This window comes from Pseudonaja textilis, chromosome 3 (genome assembly GCF_049901715.1).
Source record: "Pseudonaja textilis isolate UNSWEBS1 chromosome 3, rPseTex1.2, whole genome shotgun sequence".
In the NCBI taxonomy this organism is placed as follows: Eukaryota; Metazoa; Chordata; class Lepidosauria; order Squamata; family Elapidae; genus Pseudonaja; species Pseudonaja textilis.
The window spans coordinates 27972929-27989910 of record NC_141992.1 but is presented as its reverse complement, the minus strand read 5'-3'; the positions used below and the strand labels follow the sequence as shown (position 1 = coordinate 27989910).

Sequence of the window (16982 nt, the reverse complement as noted above, 5' to 3'; positions counted from 1 at the left end):
AAAGCAAAGCTGGCTGAGGAATTCTGGGAGTTGAAGTCCACAAGTCTTAAAGTTGCCAAGGTTGGACACCCCTGTTGTAGACCACAACTCCCAGAATTCCCTAGCCAGAAGCTAACAGGTTGAGGGTTTCTGGGAGTTGTCATCCAACACATCTTAAAATTGCTAAAATTGAGAGTCTGCTTAAAGAACTGTGGCCTGTAGAACCCCTCACCAGGAAAGGGGTGGGGATGGGGTTGTTGCATCATCCAACCTTCACTCTGCTGATATAACAGTGGTGGATATTTGATCAGCAGCCTTCTGGGGTTGATTTGCAAATCAATTTTCTTAGGCAATTGCTTCTGTTTGTAAATATACCTTTCCTTTAAACAAGGCAATCTGCACCCACATCATCGGTGGGGGAACTTGCAAAGTCTGCTGCTCTTCAGTGCTTCTCTCTGCTTTTATACTCCTAGTACCTGTTCTGTCAACAGCCCTGAATCTTTCGTTTCTCTCACCAACTCCCACGGCCAGTTTCTCTTACTATATCAAACAGAGTCTCTCTCTCTCACTCACTCTCTCCCTGGAATAACTTGCCCAAAGGACATCCTACCTTTGTTTGCAAAAAAAGAAAAAGAAAAAAAGAAAGCCGGAAAACGCCTGTCTTGAATAAATTCAAAGGAATGGGGGACATAGGATTCCATCGAAGTATCCCTTTTCTCGACCGTTATTGGTGGAGGCTTATTTGGGTGAATTTTACTGCTTTCTACCAACGACCAGAGTGCCTCATACCTGTGAGAAATAAAGGGGAGAATCTTGTTTCAAAACACCGTTTCAGCTCCCGCGAAACTGCAGGGCATCGGTCGTAAGAGACCCGTTAAGCAGCTTCTTCCTGCAAAGATTGTACACAACAACGGTGCACTGCATTACTTGAAATAGACTTACGAATTAGAAGTTCAAGGACGATCAAGTACCTTGTCTTCTGGCGCGGCTCTTCGCTCAGTTGCTCCTTGCAAAACAAGCGGGTTCCAACGTTCTTGGGAACTTCTTGAGGGTCGAAAGCCTTCCGCCTGCCCCAAATCGGTTTCTTTCCGAACGGTTGGGATTCTAAACGCCAGAAAAACTGGGAAATTGTGAATGCATATTCTCAATGCTTCTTGGGGAAATCAAGTTGGGAAGCTTATTAAAGCAGCCTTTTAGATTACTTTTTTTTGGGGGGGAAAGGTACCTATCCGTATCTTTGCCTTTAAACTTTGCCTTTAAGGCGCTTTAAAAAAAAAATTATTTTGCAAACGGTCGACCTTTCTACGGAGAAAAATTCCATTACTGCAAGAGAAGACAAAATTTTCTACTTTCAACGCTTCGTGAGCCGGCTTGCACAGCAGATACGTTGAAGGTTACGCACGAGCCGCAGGAGTTTCACGATGAAGTTGTGTGATGACGTGACGCCGAGCAGGAAGGGAATGATAAGTCGTGGTTGGGATGAGGATTGTCTCTACGAGAAGGTGAAGATCCGGTGAAAGAACTGTGCTGAGGTATAGACTGCAATTCTATAAACAAGGTGGCATGTATACTTTCCTTGAAAAACTGCCTTCTTAAAGGTGCTCACTTTATTTCTGAAAGATTTTATCTATATTTACTCACAAGCTTCTGTTACTGGTTTCCATTGGACTCTCATCAAGGGACCCAATTAGTCTAGCCTTGGTTTCCATTTCTCTTTTCCTTTCCAGGAAAAAAACATATCGTTTTTTTTCTGCATACAATAGGTAAAGGTAAAGGTATCCCTGTCCAGAGAACTGTGAAATTTCACATTTTTAATCTAATTATAACACAAGAATGAGGGTCTCTTGCTCTCTTTCAAATGGATTGTGTTAAAACAAAAACGTAGAAATTATTTTTTTTTAAAAATCCTCACACGTGTTTGATAAACATTTTCATAGAACATTTTCTAAGAGATTTTTATTTCAGTGATACTCCAATCAACAAGTTTGTGAAAAGATTAGATCAGGGGTGTCCAACCTTGGCAACTTTAAGACTTGTGGACTTCAACTCCCAGAATTGGGAAAGCTGGCTGAGGAATTCTGGGAGTTGAAGTCCACAAGTCTTAAAGTTGCTAAGGTTGGACACCCCTGGATTAGATACTCTCAAATATGAGTTTTGGAGAAAACAATCTTTAAGTGGTCACTAGGAGGCACTATTTGAAATTCCTGATAGGGATAAAGAAAGAACTTAAAAGGAAAAAAGAAAGGTAGAACTTAAAAATAAACATTGTTACAGTATGGTCAGCCAAATATTTAGACTGGATTTGACATTTGTATCCATATCAAGTCTTTTTCCAAGGACTTAGATAGATATATGTGGTTATTACATAATATTTAAGATACCAAACAACTTATTTAGTAATTAAGTTACTGTTAAAAATTATTCATATATATACAAAAATATGAAATCACAGGTGCCAGTTCTTTAGTTGTTGTTGACCTTCATATGCATCGAGTTCTTCCCAACTACCTAGGATACTGTAATATATTGGTTAGTATATGTGCAGATCAAAGCAGCATGGCCTTTTGTAATTGTCAGGTAGGGTTTTTTTATGCACAAAGATTTTTTGGTATTGTACCTGTGTGCCAATAACTCCTGGAATCACCATGAGCAGTTTATGCCACAATCTTTCAATGTTGGTTTTCAGATCTTGATATTTTATGATCAATTCTTTGTCTTCTAGTTTACTATCCCCTGGTATTGCCACATCAGTTATTCACACTTTCTTCTTTTCAAGCATAGTTAAATCTGATTTATTATGAGCCAAGATTTTTTCAGTTTGTATTTAGAAATCTCACAATGGATTAATTTGCTCATTTTTGCTACTTTTCAGCTCTATGTTCCCATCAATTTATCATTACTAGCAGATTATAATTTTTACAGATGTTCCAGTGAATTATTGTGGTGACTGTGTTATATCATTTATAATCAGTTTGTGTGGTCTTCTTTCAGCAATGGAGTATAAGATCGACTGTTTATTCTGCTTCTTTGTACATCCTGCACTTTGAATAATTTGATGGCTTTTTATTTATTTAATTTAATATGCTTGTCAAAGATGCCCTAAATCAGAATTATGATTATAATTTTGATGGACTAATTTTGAGAACAAGCTGTCTTCCTTTGGAAACATAATATAGTTTCTATCGTAGTGGTTAGGACTACATGTCAGCACTACTCTGAAATTCAATTATTCACATTTTGTTAAATGGTACTTCTTTTTTATGTCATCTTTCTTTAAAGGCAGTCAGGAACAATATCTAAGAGCTCAAAATCAACATATAATAGTAGAACTGAACAACACTTTTATTCAAAGATGAGAGTTGGGCAATATTATGATGTCTATAATCTCCAAATATATCCAGTAGCTTAGTTAATTTAAATAGTATCTTATTTGGAAAAAAATCCATTAGTGTCTTTCAAAATATTTAAATGGGTCAAAAAAAGCTGTAACATAGTTTAAATAAAACATTTCCATGAAAAGATTGTCATAAAAAGAATTAAACTGGAATTAAACTTCAAACATCAGGAAACATCTCAAGAACATGTCATTTCCCATGTCATTTCAGTACTGCATTATTCAAACCCCATTGCAAAGATTTAAGATTTAAGAGCTGTACTACCTAATTTTTATATTGCCCTTTCATAAGACTCAGGGTGGTGCACAAGCCATTAAGAAACAATAAATTGTGCCATGAATACCGCGACCTCAACCTAAAATGAACTAAAATCCATAATGTAGAAGATAGACCTAACAGACTCCCAAAGAAAATGCTCAGAAATCAAGGTCCCTTTCAAAAGTACAATTTTCATTGCACTTTGGAGGGGTAGGCTCACTTCTGGGATTGACATATTTCATCAGGGGAAAGCTACCACAACGAAGTCTGGCCACCTGGTCTTATCAGGTCTTACTTAGAAGCTACCCAAGGTGGGCAGTCATGTTGGAAGAAGTTCCTGATTTATTTTACAGTTGTCAATTGGTATGGTACTTTGAGGTTTCTGCAAGCAAGAGCAATCCTTCTTGCACAATTTCTTTTTTAAAAATGGGGTACAGTCTTAGGTTGTTAGGAGATAGACAAAGTTCTTTGATCTTTGGCCTTTCATGGAAGATTACCATAATAAAAAAATGTGTTCATAAAGGAGATAATCCTACTTGGATTGCTTCTCCTGTACTTTGAAAAGATGTAGTCCAGAAAGAGGACTACCAGATAATTAATTCTTACATTGAGTAGATCCACAGATTCTTGTTGCTATTCCTGTTCCCTTCCCTCTCAGTTTCAACTTCCATTCTGTAAAACTGAATTACTCAAAACTAAAATACTCAAAATGCTCATTTTGTTCCATGAAATATTATGGAAACTTTGAAAATATTTTACAGATTGAAAAGAATAAGAATACAACATGAATTGGGAAACTGAATACCCAAAAATATAATTAAGTAAACAACTGAAATGAAAGAGATAAAGAAGAGAACATCAGTAACTGGATGGATGGATGGATGGATGGATGGATGGATGGAGATAGATAGATAGATACCCTGTTTCTCCAACAATACGGCCTCCCCCAATAGGAAGTCCCAGCATGTTTGATAGGCATGAAATGAAATTAAGCCCCTCCCCCCAAATTAAGGCCTATATTAAAACATGTGAAATGGGGGGGATGGTGGGGGGGTTTGCTGTTAGGAAGTACTTTTATGGCACACCTGGATATGGTGCTGCCTGCGTTGACCCCGATACGAAGTGCCCCACCAACACTGAGGTCAACATCCAAGCCATCTCCGCCCGCCCGCCCGAACATGCAAGGGGGGGGGGGAATTAAGTCACCCCCGAAAAGACAGCCTAGCCATTTTTTCAGCGCTCAAAAAAAAGTAAGACCCGGCCTTATTATATGAGAAACACGATAGATAGATAGATAGATAGATAGATAGATAGATAGATAGATAGATAGATAGATAATGATTGATGATAAATAAATTAGATAATTAGATATAGATGATAGATAATTAAAATATATTTAGTACGATATGTAGATAGAAATTATGCTCAAAGACCTGAAAACTGAATTAAAATAAAAAGAGAAGAAAATCACATAGTGTGATCCACACTAAATGATTTCAAAATAATAAGTGTTAAATCTCAAATATATTTTGAATAGTCCTATGCAATAAATGAGTAACCAGAAGACAAAAAATTCACAATACTATTGGCAAATAACTTCCATCACAATTCTCTTAGAATACTGCATTGTGTTTTGGCTGAACATTAAATGTTCTCCATAGATTGGAGAATCAGTTCATAATCCAATGCTAAAGCAGAGAGAAAATTCCACTGAAATCTTAGATCATTAGTTCTAGATAGATATACACCCTGTAGAACTACTGTGAACCAAGAAATCACCCATTCAAAGTTGGTATATCACTTGAATTCAACACATGCTTTATTACATACATTATATGATGTTTCTTAATCCACCTGGTACCTACAAAAATATCTGCTGACTTACCCTGCAATGGAAAAAGAGGTAGCTACAAAGAAGAAAGACATGCTGAGCTGCAATGGAGTTTGGTTTCACATAAATATCGATAGGTGAGATGCTTTGAGGGATTCCTAGAACAAACCATACCAGTCATAATTCTTATGGTTTCTCTTTATTGTTTGATATATTGATGAATCACATTCTATGTTAAAGATAAATTTTCTGATATACATTTGTCATTGTATTTACCACAATTACATCACACATACATTTGAAACAGCTCCACAAACCTGGTAGTTGCACAGAAATGTTTTCTTGTATATGATTTATTCTTATCCATAATAGCTGTCAAATCCAACAATTTTATTCTTTTTGTTTTTAAGAATAGGAATAAAAGTAACTCAATCCTCAATAACTGACGCTAAGTCTCTGATCTCAGCTGCAGGTCAGCTACAGATGTTTACTCAAAATGGGACATGCTGGCACTGGAAATGAGCTGATATGGAAGTGTTAAAGCAGTTCTTACAGATTGTTTTAATATACAGCTGTAAACGTTACAGTTTGCTAGGCTCAGAGATGGCCATCAGAGCCATTTCAATTTGCTCCTCAAACAAATTTAGCATCAAGCCGTACATGTACTCCAGTGATCCAGCATAATGATCCCAAGCAACTGGATGGACATTTATATTATTTTTAAACAATACTGAGTTGCATAAAACCTGCAAAAATACTACCATGGAATCTCTCCCTGTTTCCGAACAGAGGATTTTACTCTCTTTATAAAGATTAAATGTATGTAGATTATGACGTGAAGAAGACAGGGAAATATTCCAAATACTTTTTTCTCTGATAATATCTAAATAATACAAAATATATAGGGTTTCTTCATTTATTTAAAAAGTCTGTTGGGTAAGCCTCTGATCTGGAAACTCACTTATGTTTGTCGAGTGTAACTTCACTAAAATAACAGACATTTCTCTTTTATGGGGATGCATCTTTTGGCTATGTAAATGTTCTGTGTGGGGGGGTTTATTTATTTATTTTTGTTCTCCTCCCTCCAGTGCAACCAATCTAGCCCATCTTTTAGTCTTCTGAATTGGTTCTAAAAGCTTCAATGAGGCCTTCTAAAGAGTGAATGAAGCCTGACACACTGCATATACCGCCTATTACAAAAATGGCCACATCAAAGAAGACGTGGTGCCACAAGAGTTTCCTCCATAATAGCTTCAGGTGGAAAAGGCTGGGAAGGAGGAAACAGAGGCCTGCCCCTGTGAGGCTTCCTGTGAGGCCCATCAGGAGGGCAAAATGGGGGACATAAATGGCCATCAGCAAGGTGAACACCACAAGGGCACACCTAAGGGTGAGTCCCCAGGATTTCAGCCTCCCGTCACCCCCATAGCAATTAGGAAAGCAAGCCCTGGTTCCTTCTTGGAAGAGAGATCTCTCCAAGACCTCCACAGCTGCAAAGAAAGGCAAAGGATAGGAGAGCAAAGCCTTGGCTACCAAGAAAATGTTAACGACAGCTCTAATGGTGGATGGCAAGTTGTCTGTAATGACTTCTTTTGTATCGTCAGCCCAAGTCAGGTAGGCTACCAAGGCAAAGAGCCCCTTCAGGATGCAAGCGGCTATGTGAGTCCAGTTCATCATGCAGTGGAACTCCTTTGGATTCTGCATGTTCCCTTCCAAGGAAGGCAGAAAGATCTGAGAGGTGTAGCTGAAGACAATGATGCCAATTGAGATGGGGAACTTCTTCACATCAATGTAAAACTTGACTTTATCCCATGCCCAGTCCCGGGCTCTGGAGAGGCAGTAGGCAATCACTAAAATGTTGATCACAAAATGAGCCAAGGTGCAGAGTAAACTGAATTTGGAAACAGCTTTGAGGTTCTTCAAGAAAGCACAAGGCAGAAGCGCTGCTGTCGCAATGATGGACCATGATTTCTGGGACACTGGCAAGTTTGGGAAGCTGTTGTACATCAGGTTACCACTGACCACTACATACAGGATGCAGGTCATGACCAGTTCTATGATCTGGGCCACATTTACAATCCTGCCCCCGAGACTAGGAAACCTAGGAGTGCAGCAAGCATTGGCAATATCCACATAGGAGTCTCTCACCCTGACTATCTCTCCATCTTCATTCTCTTCATAGAGACAGGCAATGAGGATTTTCCCAGTGTAGCAGCAAACCACTGCTGCAAAAATGATTAAAAAGAGTCCTAGGTATCCACCGTGAAGGATAGCATAGGGCAGGCCAAGAACAAACATCCCCTAGAAAGACAGAAAATGGATATTGTATTGCTCAGATTGATTTGCGAGGGAGCAGTTACTCTCCCAGAAAATGCACAAATGGAGATTATAAGAACCTAATTTTTTTTTAATTCCATGCTTAATTCCAAAATTAAAACATATAAAAATAGGAAGGATAGGCTTCATTTTTCTGCACAGACATGTTCTCAAAAATATTATTTTCATCAATTCTCATGTAGCTAGGAAGCACTGTAACAGGGGCAAATCCTCTCTCCTTGAAAGAATTGGTTTGGTTTTTCTTTTTTAAAAAAAGAATTTAAAGCTCAAAATGCATACCTTTTGAAACTACAAAACATTTTACATTTTACTTGGGATTCCAGGGCAATTTAAAAATTAATAAAATAATAAATAATAATCATAATAAAACCAGTACTTCTTAAAACTGTGAATGCAAAAGTTAAAACACTTTTTTTTTAAAATCAATGTAAGTAATACAAAGAGTTTGGTCCTAGATCATCCTACAAATGCTTGAGAAAACAGGCATCTGCTCAATAGCTTTGTAAAAAAAAATAGTACGCTATAGGAGTCAACCACACTTCCTTGTGAAATGTATGTCTTTGACCACATACCAATCACCCAAAACAATAACTGTAAACTCACTAAAATTACCCTGACTTATTTTGGTGGTAATGCCTCTGATTTAAATACAAAAATGCAGTGTGATGAACAGGTTGCTATCAAATCAAATTGTACATGCTACTGCTGTTCACTGGGATAGAAGCCATTTTTATCATCTAAAAATAATTCACTTAAAGGATTAAAACTGAATACATAGACTAAATTGTTTTATAAAGTAATCATATGCATATCTACTAAGTAGTTCTCACTGAGTTCACTACAGCTTATTTTCAAATGAATAGGGACAGAATTTCAAACTATACCCTTTGCAGTTAGTTATATAGAGGTTATTTTTGCAGAAAGTTAGAACTTATAATTTAAGACAGCTCGAAATGCCACCCAAAAAGGCTAATTAGTGAAAATAAGATTGACTGTTGCATTTGTTTGCATGTTTAAATTAGATATTAATTAGTACAATGGTTTCGGTGGAGGGAACAGCAGAAATATTATGGAAATTTGTTTTCAGATCTTCACTACTGAATAAAAATTGATTTTGACTATAGAAATGCTATTCATTTTTCCTCAAAGTTCATTTCCTGATTAGTACTTTCAGGTCTGAATAATATTGGATTGAAAGGGGCAAATCTTTTCTAGGTGCAATTTTGTTATGGTACATCTTATTACTGTGTGTAGACAATACCAGCAAATTATAAAATAACTGGGATTATACAATCAGGTTTTGCAGATTAAGCATCTACAAAACAAAACAATGCAAGGAGGGAAGGGGTTGTTTCACTCTTTTGAAATTTTCCAAATGCCTCCATCTAAAGCAAAAATAAAATAAAACATCTATGGGAGAATGGCTGTCTCATTTGGACCATGTGCTGCTTTGAGCATAGTAAAACAAATTCAGGCATAGATACAGATGAAACTGGAAGGATTAGATAGAGCGAATTTAGAAGGCACAATTTAACCGCAATTTTTAAAAAAAAAAAACAATTGCCATCCCATCATCATTAACACAGATCGAAATTGCCACAGTAGAGGTAAGTCTGGCTGGATTTGGGGGAGGAGACAAAGATGGGGGAGAGAGGAAGTGCAACAACGCTTGGAACGTGTTGATTCGTGTTCTTGAATTAGAAAGTGATTTTTTTTTTTTAACCTTTCTCGAACGCGCAGTTACTTGATACTGGGTAGACAGCCATTTACATAGTTGGGCAGTGGATGGGATAAAGATGTCCTTCTGGGGACACCTTCTGTTTCTAACATCCAAGGTGATGAACATCAGGGACCCTACTCTAGATGAGCGAACCCCTACAGTCCCTCAGACAATCTGGATCCCTTGGAAACTAAGGCCAAGGAAAGTCCCCATTAAGCTCAGGATTTAAACCCAACGGAAAAAGGGAAATGGAGTTTTGAAGGTTACCTGGATGGCATTGGTGACATTCCAGCCGGCTTCCCAGGCGGTGATCCTGGGCTTCCCTTGAGTGGACAGCTCGGAGCACACGCCATCGTCCTTGGAAGCGGAGGGAGGCAGGGGTCCCGTGCCGTCCCTCTGATAGTGGGTATCTCCTTCCAAGGGCGGCTCACCTCCTTCCTCGCTGCCCTCGGGCTTCAGGATGTCCATCTGCAGTCCCTGCCGGTGCTCGTAGTCCAGGTCATCGCAGTGAACAAACCCCACCGCTTCTTCGTCGGTCGCTGCCTGGAAGCCCATACGGGCAAAGATGCCGCTGACCTTCGCCTGGGACTTGTTGGAAACCGAGGTGGCCACGTTGGAGATCTTGCTGCGAATTAGCGTCGCCATGATGCTCTCCCGGGCTGCCTCGCTTGTAAGTGGGGGCGGGTGTTAGAGGCACCGGCCAAAGGCTCAGGAAGCGGGTAGCGGGCAGAAAGGTGGAGAGGGGCCGAAGCCGACAAAGCTACTGTGGTGCCAGACCAGCTTGGCACGCCAGTCCTGTCGCTGCTGCTGCTGCTGCTGCTCCGGCGGTTGAGGGCGAGCCTTAGAAGGGCGCTATCTCCACTCTCGCCTGGAACTGGACCTTCGCCTCTGCAGAGTCGCTTGGACCATGACCTCGGCACCTGCAGGGGCAGCTCTCGCCTTTTGCCTGGGGCATAGGCTCTTCAGAGGGCGCGACAGGTGTGGGCTGGACGCGGCTGGAATGCCCACCTCGCCGCCGGCAGGCAGCTCAGCTCTTCTGCCCAGACGTCCTTCCACCTTCTCTCCGGCTTCTCCCCTTTTTCGGAGTCGAGAGACGGGCGGGTTGTCTCTCCAGCCTCGGCGGTGCCAATGCAATGCAGAGAAACCTGGAGGGGAGGGGAGGGGGTGAGAAGCGAGAGGGGGACGCGCGGCGGTCACCAGATTGCCACGCAAGCCTTCGGCTGCGCGCGGCACGTCTCGGTCCCCACGCGTCGAACTAGCAGAAGGAAAGAGGAGGGGGGAAACGGGATCGGGGATGGGGTTGGGGTGGGGTGGGGTGGGAGGAAGGGAGCCTGAGGAAAGGTTTGCTGCATTTCTGGGGGAGGTCCCCACCAAAATCTACTTCTCTCCTCCCCCTCCCCCAAGAGCAACACCCACGCCTGAGACAAACTGCAGAGGGAAAGGAAGGGGGGCACCAGTTGGCATCTTCATGCATCTTTTCCTTTCCAGGCGCGGTTTGCAGAACGTAGCCAAACCCAGCTTTGATATAAAAATCGGGGGTGGGGGGACTCCCCTATGTCATCTGCAATCGCCCCCACATCACATTATCACATCACATTATCCTCCAACAGGCTGGGAAATGACCCTTTTCTCGCCCACCGCCCTCTGTGTTCGTTCGGTTCAATTCTCCTAAGAATTGTGTCTCTATTGGGAAACCTAAATATTATTAGCCTGCCCAGGATGAAGAGGAAAGTGCGGGGAATGCTGCCAGCAAGGCAGGCCTAGAAAAAATGGAGGTGTTGTAATGGACTCCTTGGATTATCTATTGGCGGTAGGGTGAGAGCTAAGTAAATTTAGGGTAAGCCCCAAATCGGAAGGAGCCCGGAAACACCGTTTCAGACTACGGTAATCCGTTTGATTACAAGATTTAATGAAATATATCAGCCTAGCCTCAAAATTTGTTTCCAGACCTCTGATTTTTGGCTACCAGCAGAGGGGTACTGCATCAGATTTGTCCGGTTTTAAGGCTATAACGGGAAATACTCGTGTGCGACGGTTTTGCTTCGAATTCTGTTTACATGGCTAAGCGAATTGCTGCGATGCCCCACCAACTGCGTACCGCATTTCTCTTTCTCTCTCTCTCTCTCTTGTCTTTAGAATTTATGTACGGCGTTATCCATTTTCTTTACTACCTGCGGTTTAATATCTTCATATTTTTAGACGGAAGAGTGTCTCTTTCAATTTTAGCCAACCTTTAAGACAGCACCTGGCTCGATAAAATACTGCAGCAAGAAATAGGGTGTTGCGGCTGCGTGGGCGGAGATGGGGGGGGGGTGGCAGGTGTTGCGAAATTGAAATTGAAAGCACCTTCGGCCCTTTCAGCCAACTCGCGGCTCTTTTGATTGGCTGCTTATCCTTCTTCCCAATCACTCCCCCTTTTATTAATAGGAAATTAAATCTTATAATAGGATCGCGCCCTCCTCCACTCTGATGATAGTTTTCTCAAAATACTGAAACGTGTGTTTTGGAAAGAAATCGGATTCAATTTCAGAGGACAGGTTTTGATTGTGCGTTTGGAACAAAAGAAAGGCAAAGGAGAAAAGAAACAATTGTTCATCACATTTCTCCCGATCTACCTATATATATATATATATCATCGTGAGAAACTGTAGACCGGAGTTATTACGAATAAAAGTTGCAATGTGCAAGAATGGAAGATGGACAAGAGATGATGGAGTTTTCGTTCTTCCCCGCTCTATCGTTGATTTTTTTTCTCCCGTTTATTCTATTGATAAATAGTTGTGTGCTGGTCCTGAGAACTCAAGGGATTTATTCGACTTATGCATTAATAAACGTCTCTGAATCTTTTGAAGTAAGCTGATATAAAATGCCATGTAAACTAATAAAACGTTTCACTTTATTAAATACTTTTTGAGTAAATATATATGCCTGAAAGGAATCATAAAAAATTATGTCATTGTCTGCATCATCTTGGCTGAGTTTTTAAGTAGTAAGATTCAAAATAGTCACTATTATTCAGAAAGATTCCTGGTTTTGAGAAAGATTCAAAGGTTACACCAGGCTAGAAACAGGAAGACTGTTAGTTCTATTTCTGCATTAACCATATGAGCCAGCACCCCCTCTCTCCCTCCCTCCCTCCCTCTCTCTCTCTCTCCTTCTCTCTCCCCTCCCTCTCTCCCTCTCCCCCTCTCTCTCATCCCTCTCCCCCTCTCTCTCTCCTCCTTCTCTCCCTCTGTCTCCCTCTCTCTTCCCTCTCCCTCCAACCCACCTCACAGGGTTGTTGTGAGGAAAAGAGGAAGAGAAAGGACTATTAGATATATTCTCTGTCTTGAGTTATTTATAAAGTAATAAAAGTAGAATAAAAATAAATCTTTGTTTTCTAAAGGTACTTGTTGGAGTTACATAAAGTTTTATACAGCCGCAGTTACACTCGGCTGGAATTTACAAGTAATGTAAGGTAATGTTTCCATTTTAAAAATAGCCTTCTCGGCATCCCTTTAATTAGAAAAGAGCGAAAGGGAAAAGAGATGCAACCGCAGTTTAGCCAAAACTACCTCCAGCTTTGCTTTGAAGAAGGAATTATCACAAATCGTTGCACAAATAGGTCGGGGAAGAAAAGCGCAGGCGGGTTCCCCCCCCCCTTCCGCTCCATATTTAGAAATAGCCAGCAGGCATGTGAACCAAAGGAACAGTCAAACTGCATCCAAATTTTAATTCTCATTGTGAAATGACAGTGCGGTATCTTCACGCATGCATGCACCTCCGTTGCACCAAACCTAAGGAAAAATAGTCCCGGCAAATTCTTAACATTGGTCACAACATTTCTAAAACAAAACCAAAATGCATCCTGGCATCCGTTTCATTAGGAAGCTCCATTTATAAGTATTAATTTAAGTGGTTTCAGTTGTCAGAAGTCCTACTTTTAAATTTTATATATATTTTTAAAGAAATACAAAACTGAACAATTGTAAGGAAGAACATTGCCTTTCTCAGACAAATTTTAATTGTAATACACACTTCTAATGGGCAAAGCCTATTGATGGTCACATAGAACTGGATAGCCCGTTCTTAGATTGTTTTAAAAAAAACTGTAACCAAAAAAAGAATAGCCTTCTTCTCTTTCTTCCCTTCTCTGTCCTCTCACACCAAAGAAAGTAAAATTAGGTATATTTCCTGTTAAAACCAAAGCGCAGTAGACATGTTCATCACAGGTTTTACATATGATTGTAACCACACTGACCCCAACTGAGGAAACATGCATTAATTATACTGTGTACTTAAAATCTGTTGTGTTTTGCAAAATGATATGAAAGAACGGTTCAGAATAAATAGCATCCTACTTCTAGCTCCCAGACAATTGGTATGACCAAGAAAGGTCAAAGGCAGTTTCTCCCCCGCCCGAAATCCCCGCGAATTCTAAATGGGGAAGCCCCATTGTCTTCATTAGGTATTCTTTGTTAGATGACGTCGGTGCTCCCAAACCTCCTCCCAATTCGATCCCCTCTCTGGCGTTTATCCCTCCCATGTTCCTTTCTTTGCTGAGACAGCCTTTCTAGTTCAGAAACAAACGAGCAGCCCGCAGCCATCTTATTCCACTCCCTTCTTAGGTTGGTCATTTCCCCTCAAAATTCTCATTTCAGTAGTTGGGTTATTTGACTCCGAAATTTTCTAGAGCTGTCCGCGCTAGAAGCAGAAGCGCTGTTGAGGAAAAGGGCTTTCTATTCTTTGCCCTAGCGAGTCCATATGGCTAAACTGAACTGACGCGAGGTTTTTCCTCTAAAATGTTTATTTTACTTGACAGTAAAGGAAAGGCTCGGGACTCGACCGCTGGCTTAAAAGTTTCAGAAACTTTTCATCCTAAAAATGACCCAAGCGGTCATATGACCTATTTTGGTCGTCTTCCAAAAGTTTATCGCGATGCAGTCAACACGGGCATTTGTGTTTGTATAACGCACCGGATATGGTCAGTTTCAAATTTAGCAGGGGCTTTCGCACAACCCGCTAGTTTTTACCCTCGTTAGCTTTTTTTTTTTTTTTTTTGGTTAGGTAGGATTTTTAGTTCAATATATTGTGCAAACCCTGAAGATCAGTTAATGCACCAGCCAGGTTAAGCCTAATGTAGCCATTAAGTGCCCCCATTAATTCACAGACATTATCAATCTTTTTCTCTGCTTTGACTCAATTTCGTCCTTGAAAAGACAGCGAGGGGAGGGAGGGCAAGCTTTCAGACGCTATTTGGAGAGTGGGACCAATTTGGCTTCCAATTGAAATAATTGACTTTCCCTACGTGTTTCGGTTGTAAATGTAAATCGCACCCGTACAACTCCCACCTAAACTTGATTCAGATTAATTTATCCGGCAAAGGCATCTTTCTCTCCTCTTCCCAATGGCCTGAGATGCATTTAAAAGTAAAAAAAAAAAAAAAGAGGAAACGATTAGAAGGGGATTCATCCCGAACTGCATAGTTAAAAGTTCTGTAGAGATTATCAGTGATCCATGTCCTGATTGTCCCAAAGGTGCTTTTTTTTTTTTTTCAGGAGGCCACTGGACTTTCTTGTTCGTTTGTTTTTCCTTTGAAGACGTTTCGCTTCTCATCCAAGAAGCTTCTTCAGCTCTGACTGGATGGTGGGGAATGGAAGGATTAATATTCCTTGCAAGTAAAATGTCTTCAAAGAAAAAAAAAGGGGGGGACGTCCAGGAGTTGCCTCCTGAAAATGCATCTTTGGGATTAGAAGGGGTTAAACTCATTTCCTTTGTGGGGAGCTTTGGATAGAATATTATCATTAAATATAGCAAGGCTCCTTGCAAGTGGATTGAGAAAGTCTATTTCCGAAAATAGCCAACGGCAAAATACTTCGCCGCCTTGGCCAAGAATGAACTACTTCGCCGGCTTCTCCAGAGTCGCCAGGGAACCAGCCCCGTTGTTTTTTAATTGCCGAAGGCGCTCTTTGACGCAAATTATACTGTTTTGCTTTGTTCCTTGCACCGGTAAAACACTCCGTAGACCGATAAGGACATGAAATAAAATTCCACCAAGAAGCCTCAACCGGCACGGACTGAATAGATAAACCCAACCAGAAGCTCACAAGGTTCGCGGGCGCTGCTTTTTCAGAGGTGCCTTAGCCAGGGGTCTCCAACCTTGGCAACTTTCAGCCTGGTGGAATTCAATTTCCAGAATTCCCCAGAGTTCTGGGAGTTGAAGTCCTCCAGGCTGAAAGAGACCCCTGCCTTAGGCGACGGAAGACCTGCCTTGGGGGGCGGGGGGGAGGATGCGCGGGATGCTGAGCTTCCTCTTTTGCAACCTAGCTGGTGGCGACCCCTGCCTTAGCCGACGGAAAGCTGGACCTGAGGAAAACCAAGGGGTTTAAAATGAGGGTGCCAGTTTTTTTAAACCGATTGTTCCCCCCATCAGCCGCTTCCCCGGTTTGTTGGGCAGCAAACTTCTCATAATTCGCAGTCAGCAGGTTGACGAGGCTGTCTGCGAATTCAGGATCCACCCTGGATTGGGGGGGGGGGGACGGGACACGAAAAACTAAACCGAGTGTGATAGGATTAAAATCTAGACAAGACCAAGAAATAATCCCAGGAATGTAAGGAAGTCGGAGAAAACCAGACCAGAAGAACACGGAGGCGAATCCCGTCCTACTGACGGCCAAGAAAGATCCGCGAAAGGTCCATCAAAAGTCACCAGACGTTGAACTCTCGGAAACTTCAGCCTTTTTTAGACTTAACTACCCGGGGAAGGGAGGAAATGGGAGGGGCACCAGGTTAGGAAAGGAGTTCCAGCCCGTTCCCTTTGACTCCAGCTTCGCCCAGGAAGAGGCGAGCCTGCGTTTGGAGCCCTGCGGAAACAAAAGGCAAAAGTGGCAGCGATTTGTAGCGATGGATCTCTGTAGGGAAGCCTACAAGCAGCTACCGGGGAGTAACTTTTTTTTTTTTTAAATTCTTCGGACTTTCTTCTCGGGGTACCTGGTCGGGATCCCCCTTCAAGGAGAGGCAGCTGTAGTCGGGGGCTGCGTAACTCACCGGCGAACGCTAGAAGCCTTTCTCCTCTCTCGTCGCTGGCAACTCCGCAAAGAGAGATGCTGCAAGTTCCCTCGCAAAGCAGAGCAAGTTATTGCACGCGGTTGAGCTGGTGTATTGTCGGGGGTAGAACCGAGGGCGATTGCCACGGTTTCCGAGGAAAAGATAGCAGCCCGTCGGAGCAAAAAGCGAATCTTCCTTCCTTCCTTCCTTCCTTCCTTCCTTCCTTCCTTCCTTCCTTCCTTCCTTCCTTCCTTCCTTCCTTCCGACCTACCTACCTACCTACCTACCTAAACACTGAAGCTGCCTCCTGCCCTGCTTAGATTGCGCCAACTGCGCTCCTTCGCCACCAGCTAGGTTGCAAAAGAGGAAGCTCAGCATCCCGCGCATCCTCTCCCCCCCACACACACACACACGGCCCACCCTCTCCCGCCGGGTGCAT

At 41.8% G+C, this 16982-nt stretch overlaps 1 protein-coding gene across 3 annotated transcripts; it reads right to left on the bottom strand.

Annotated features, from left to right (window-relative positions):
- Positions 1-5137: 5137 nt before the first annotated feature.
- Positions 5138-16932, bottom strand: SLC32A1 (solute carrier family 32 member 1). Of its 3 annotated transcripts, none has more exons than XM_087929088.1 (4): positions 16827-16932; positions 16544-16750; positions 9785-10662; positions 5138-7761 (listed from the first exon to the last, which is right to left on the bottom strand). In XM_087929088.1, the coding sequence occupies exons 3-4, from the start codon at positions 10160-10162 to the stop codon at positions 6574-6576; spliced, it is 1566 nt and encodes a 521-aa protein (XP_087785214.1). In that variant the 5' UTR covers positions 10163-10662; positions 16544-16750; positions 16827-16932; the 3' UTR covers positions 5138-6573. The 3 variants fall into 3 exon arrangements, with proteins under 3 accessions (XP_087785214.1, XP_026553101.1, XP_087785213.1); XM_026697316.2 differs by having other exon boundaries at positions 16544-16774; positions 16827-16885; XM_087929087.1 differs by having other exon boundaries at positions 16544-16766; positions 16827-16885.
- Positions 16933-16982: the final 50 nt, after the last annotated feature.

What these genes read in the sequence shown, in the direction of transcription:
- SLC32A1 (XM_087929088.1), bottom strand. Translation starts at nt 10,162, where the DNA reads ATGGCGACGCTAATTCGCAGCAAGATCTCCAACGTGGCCACCTCGGTT. An exon ending in ATGTCACCAATGCCATCCAG is followed by an intron (nt 7,762 to 9,784) that starts GTAACCTTCAAA and finishes CTGTCTTTCTAG; the next exon opens with GGGATGTTTGTTCTTGGCCT.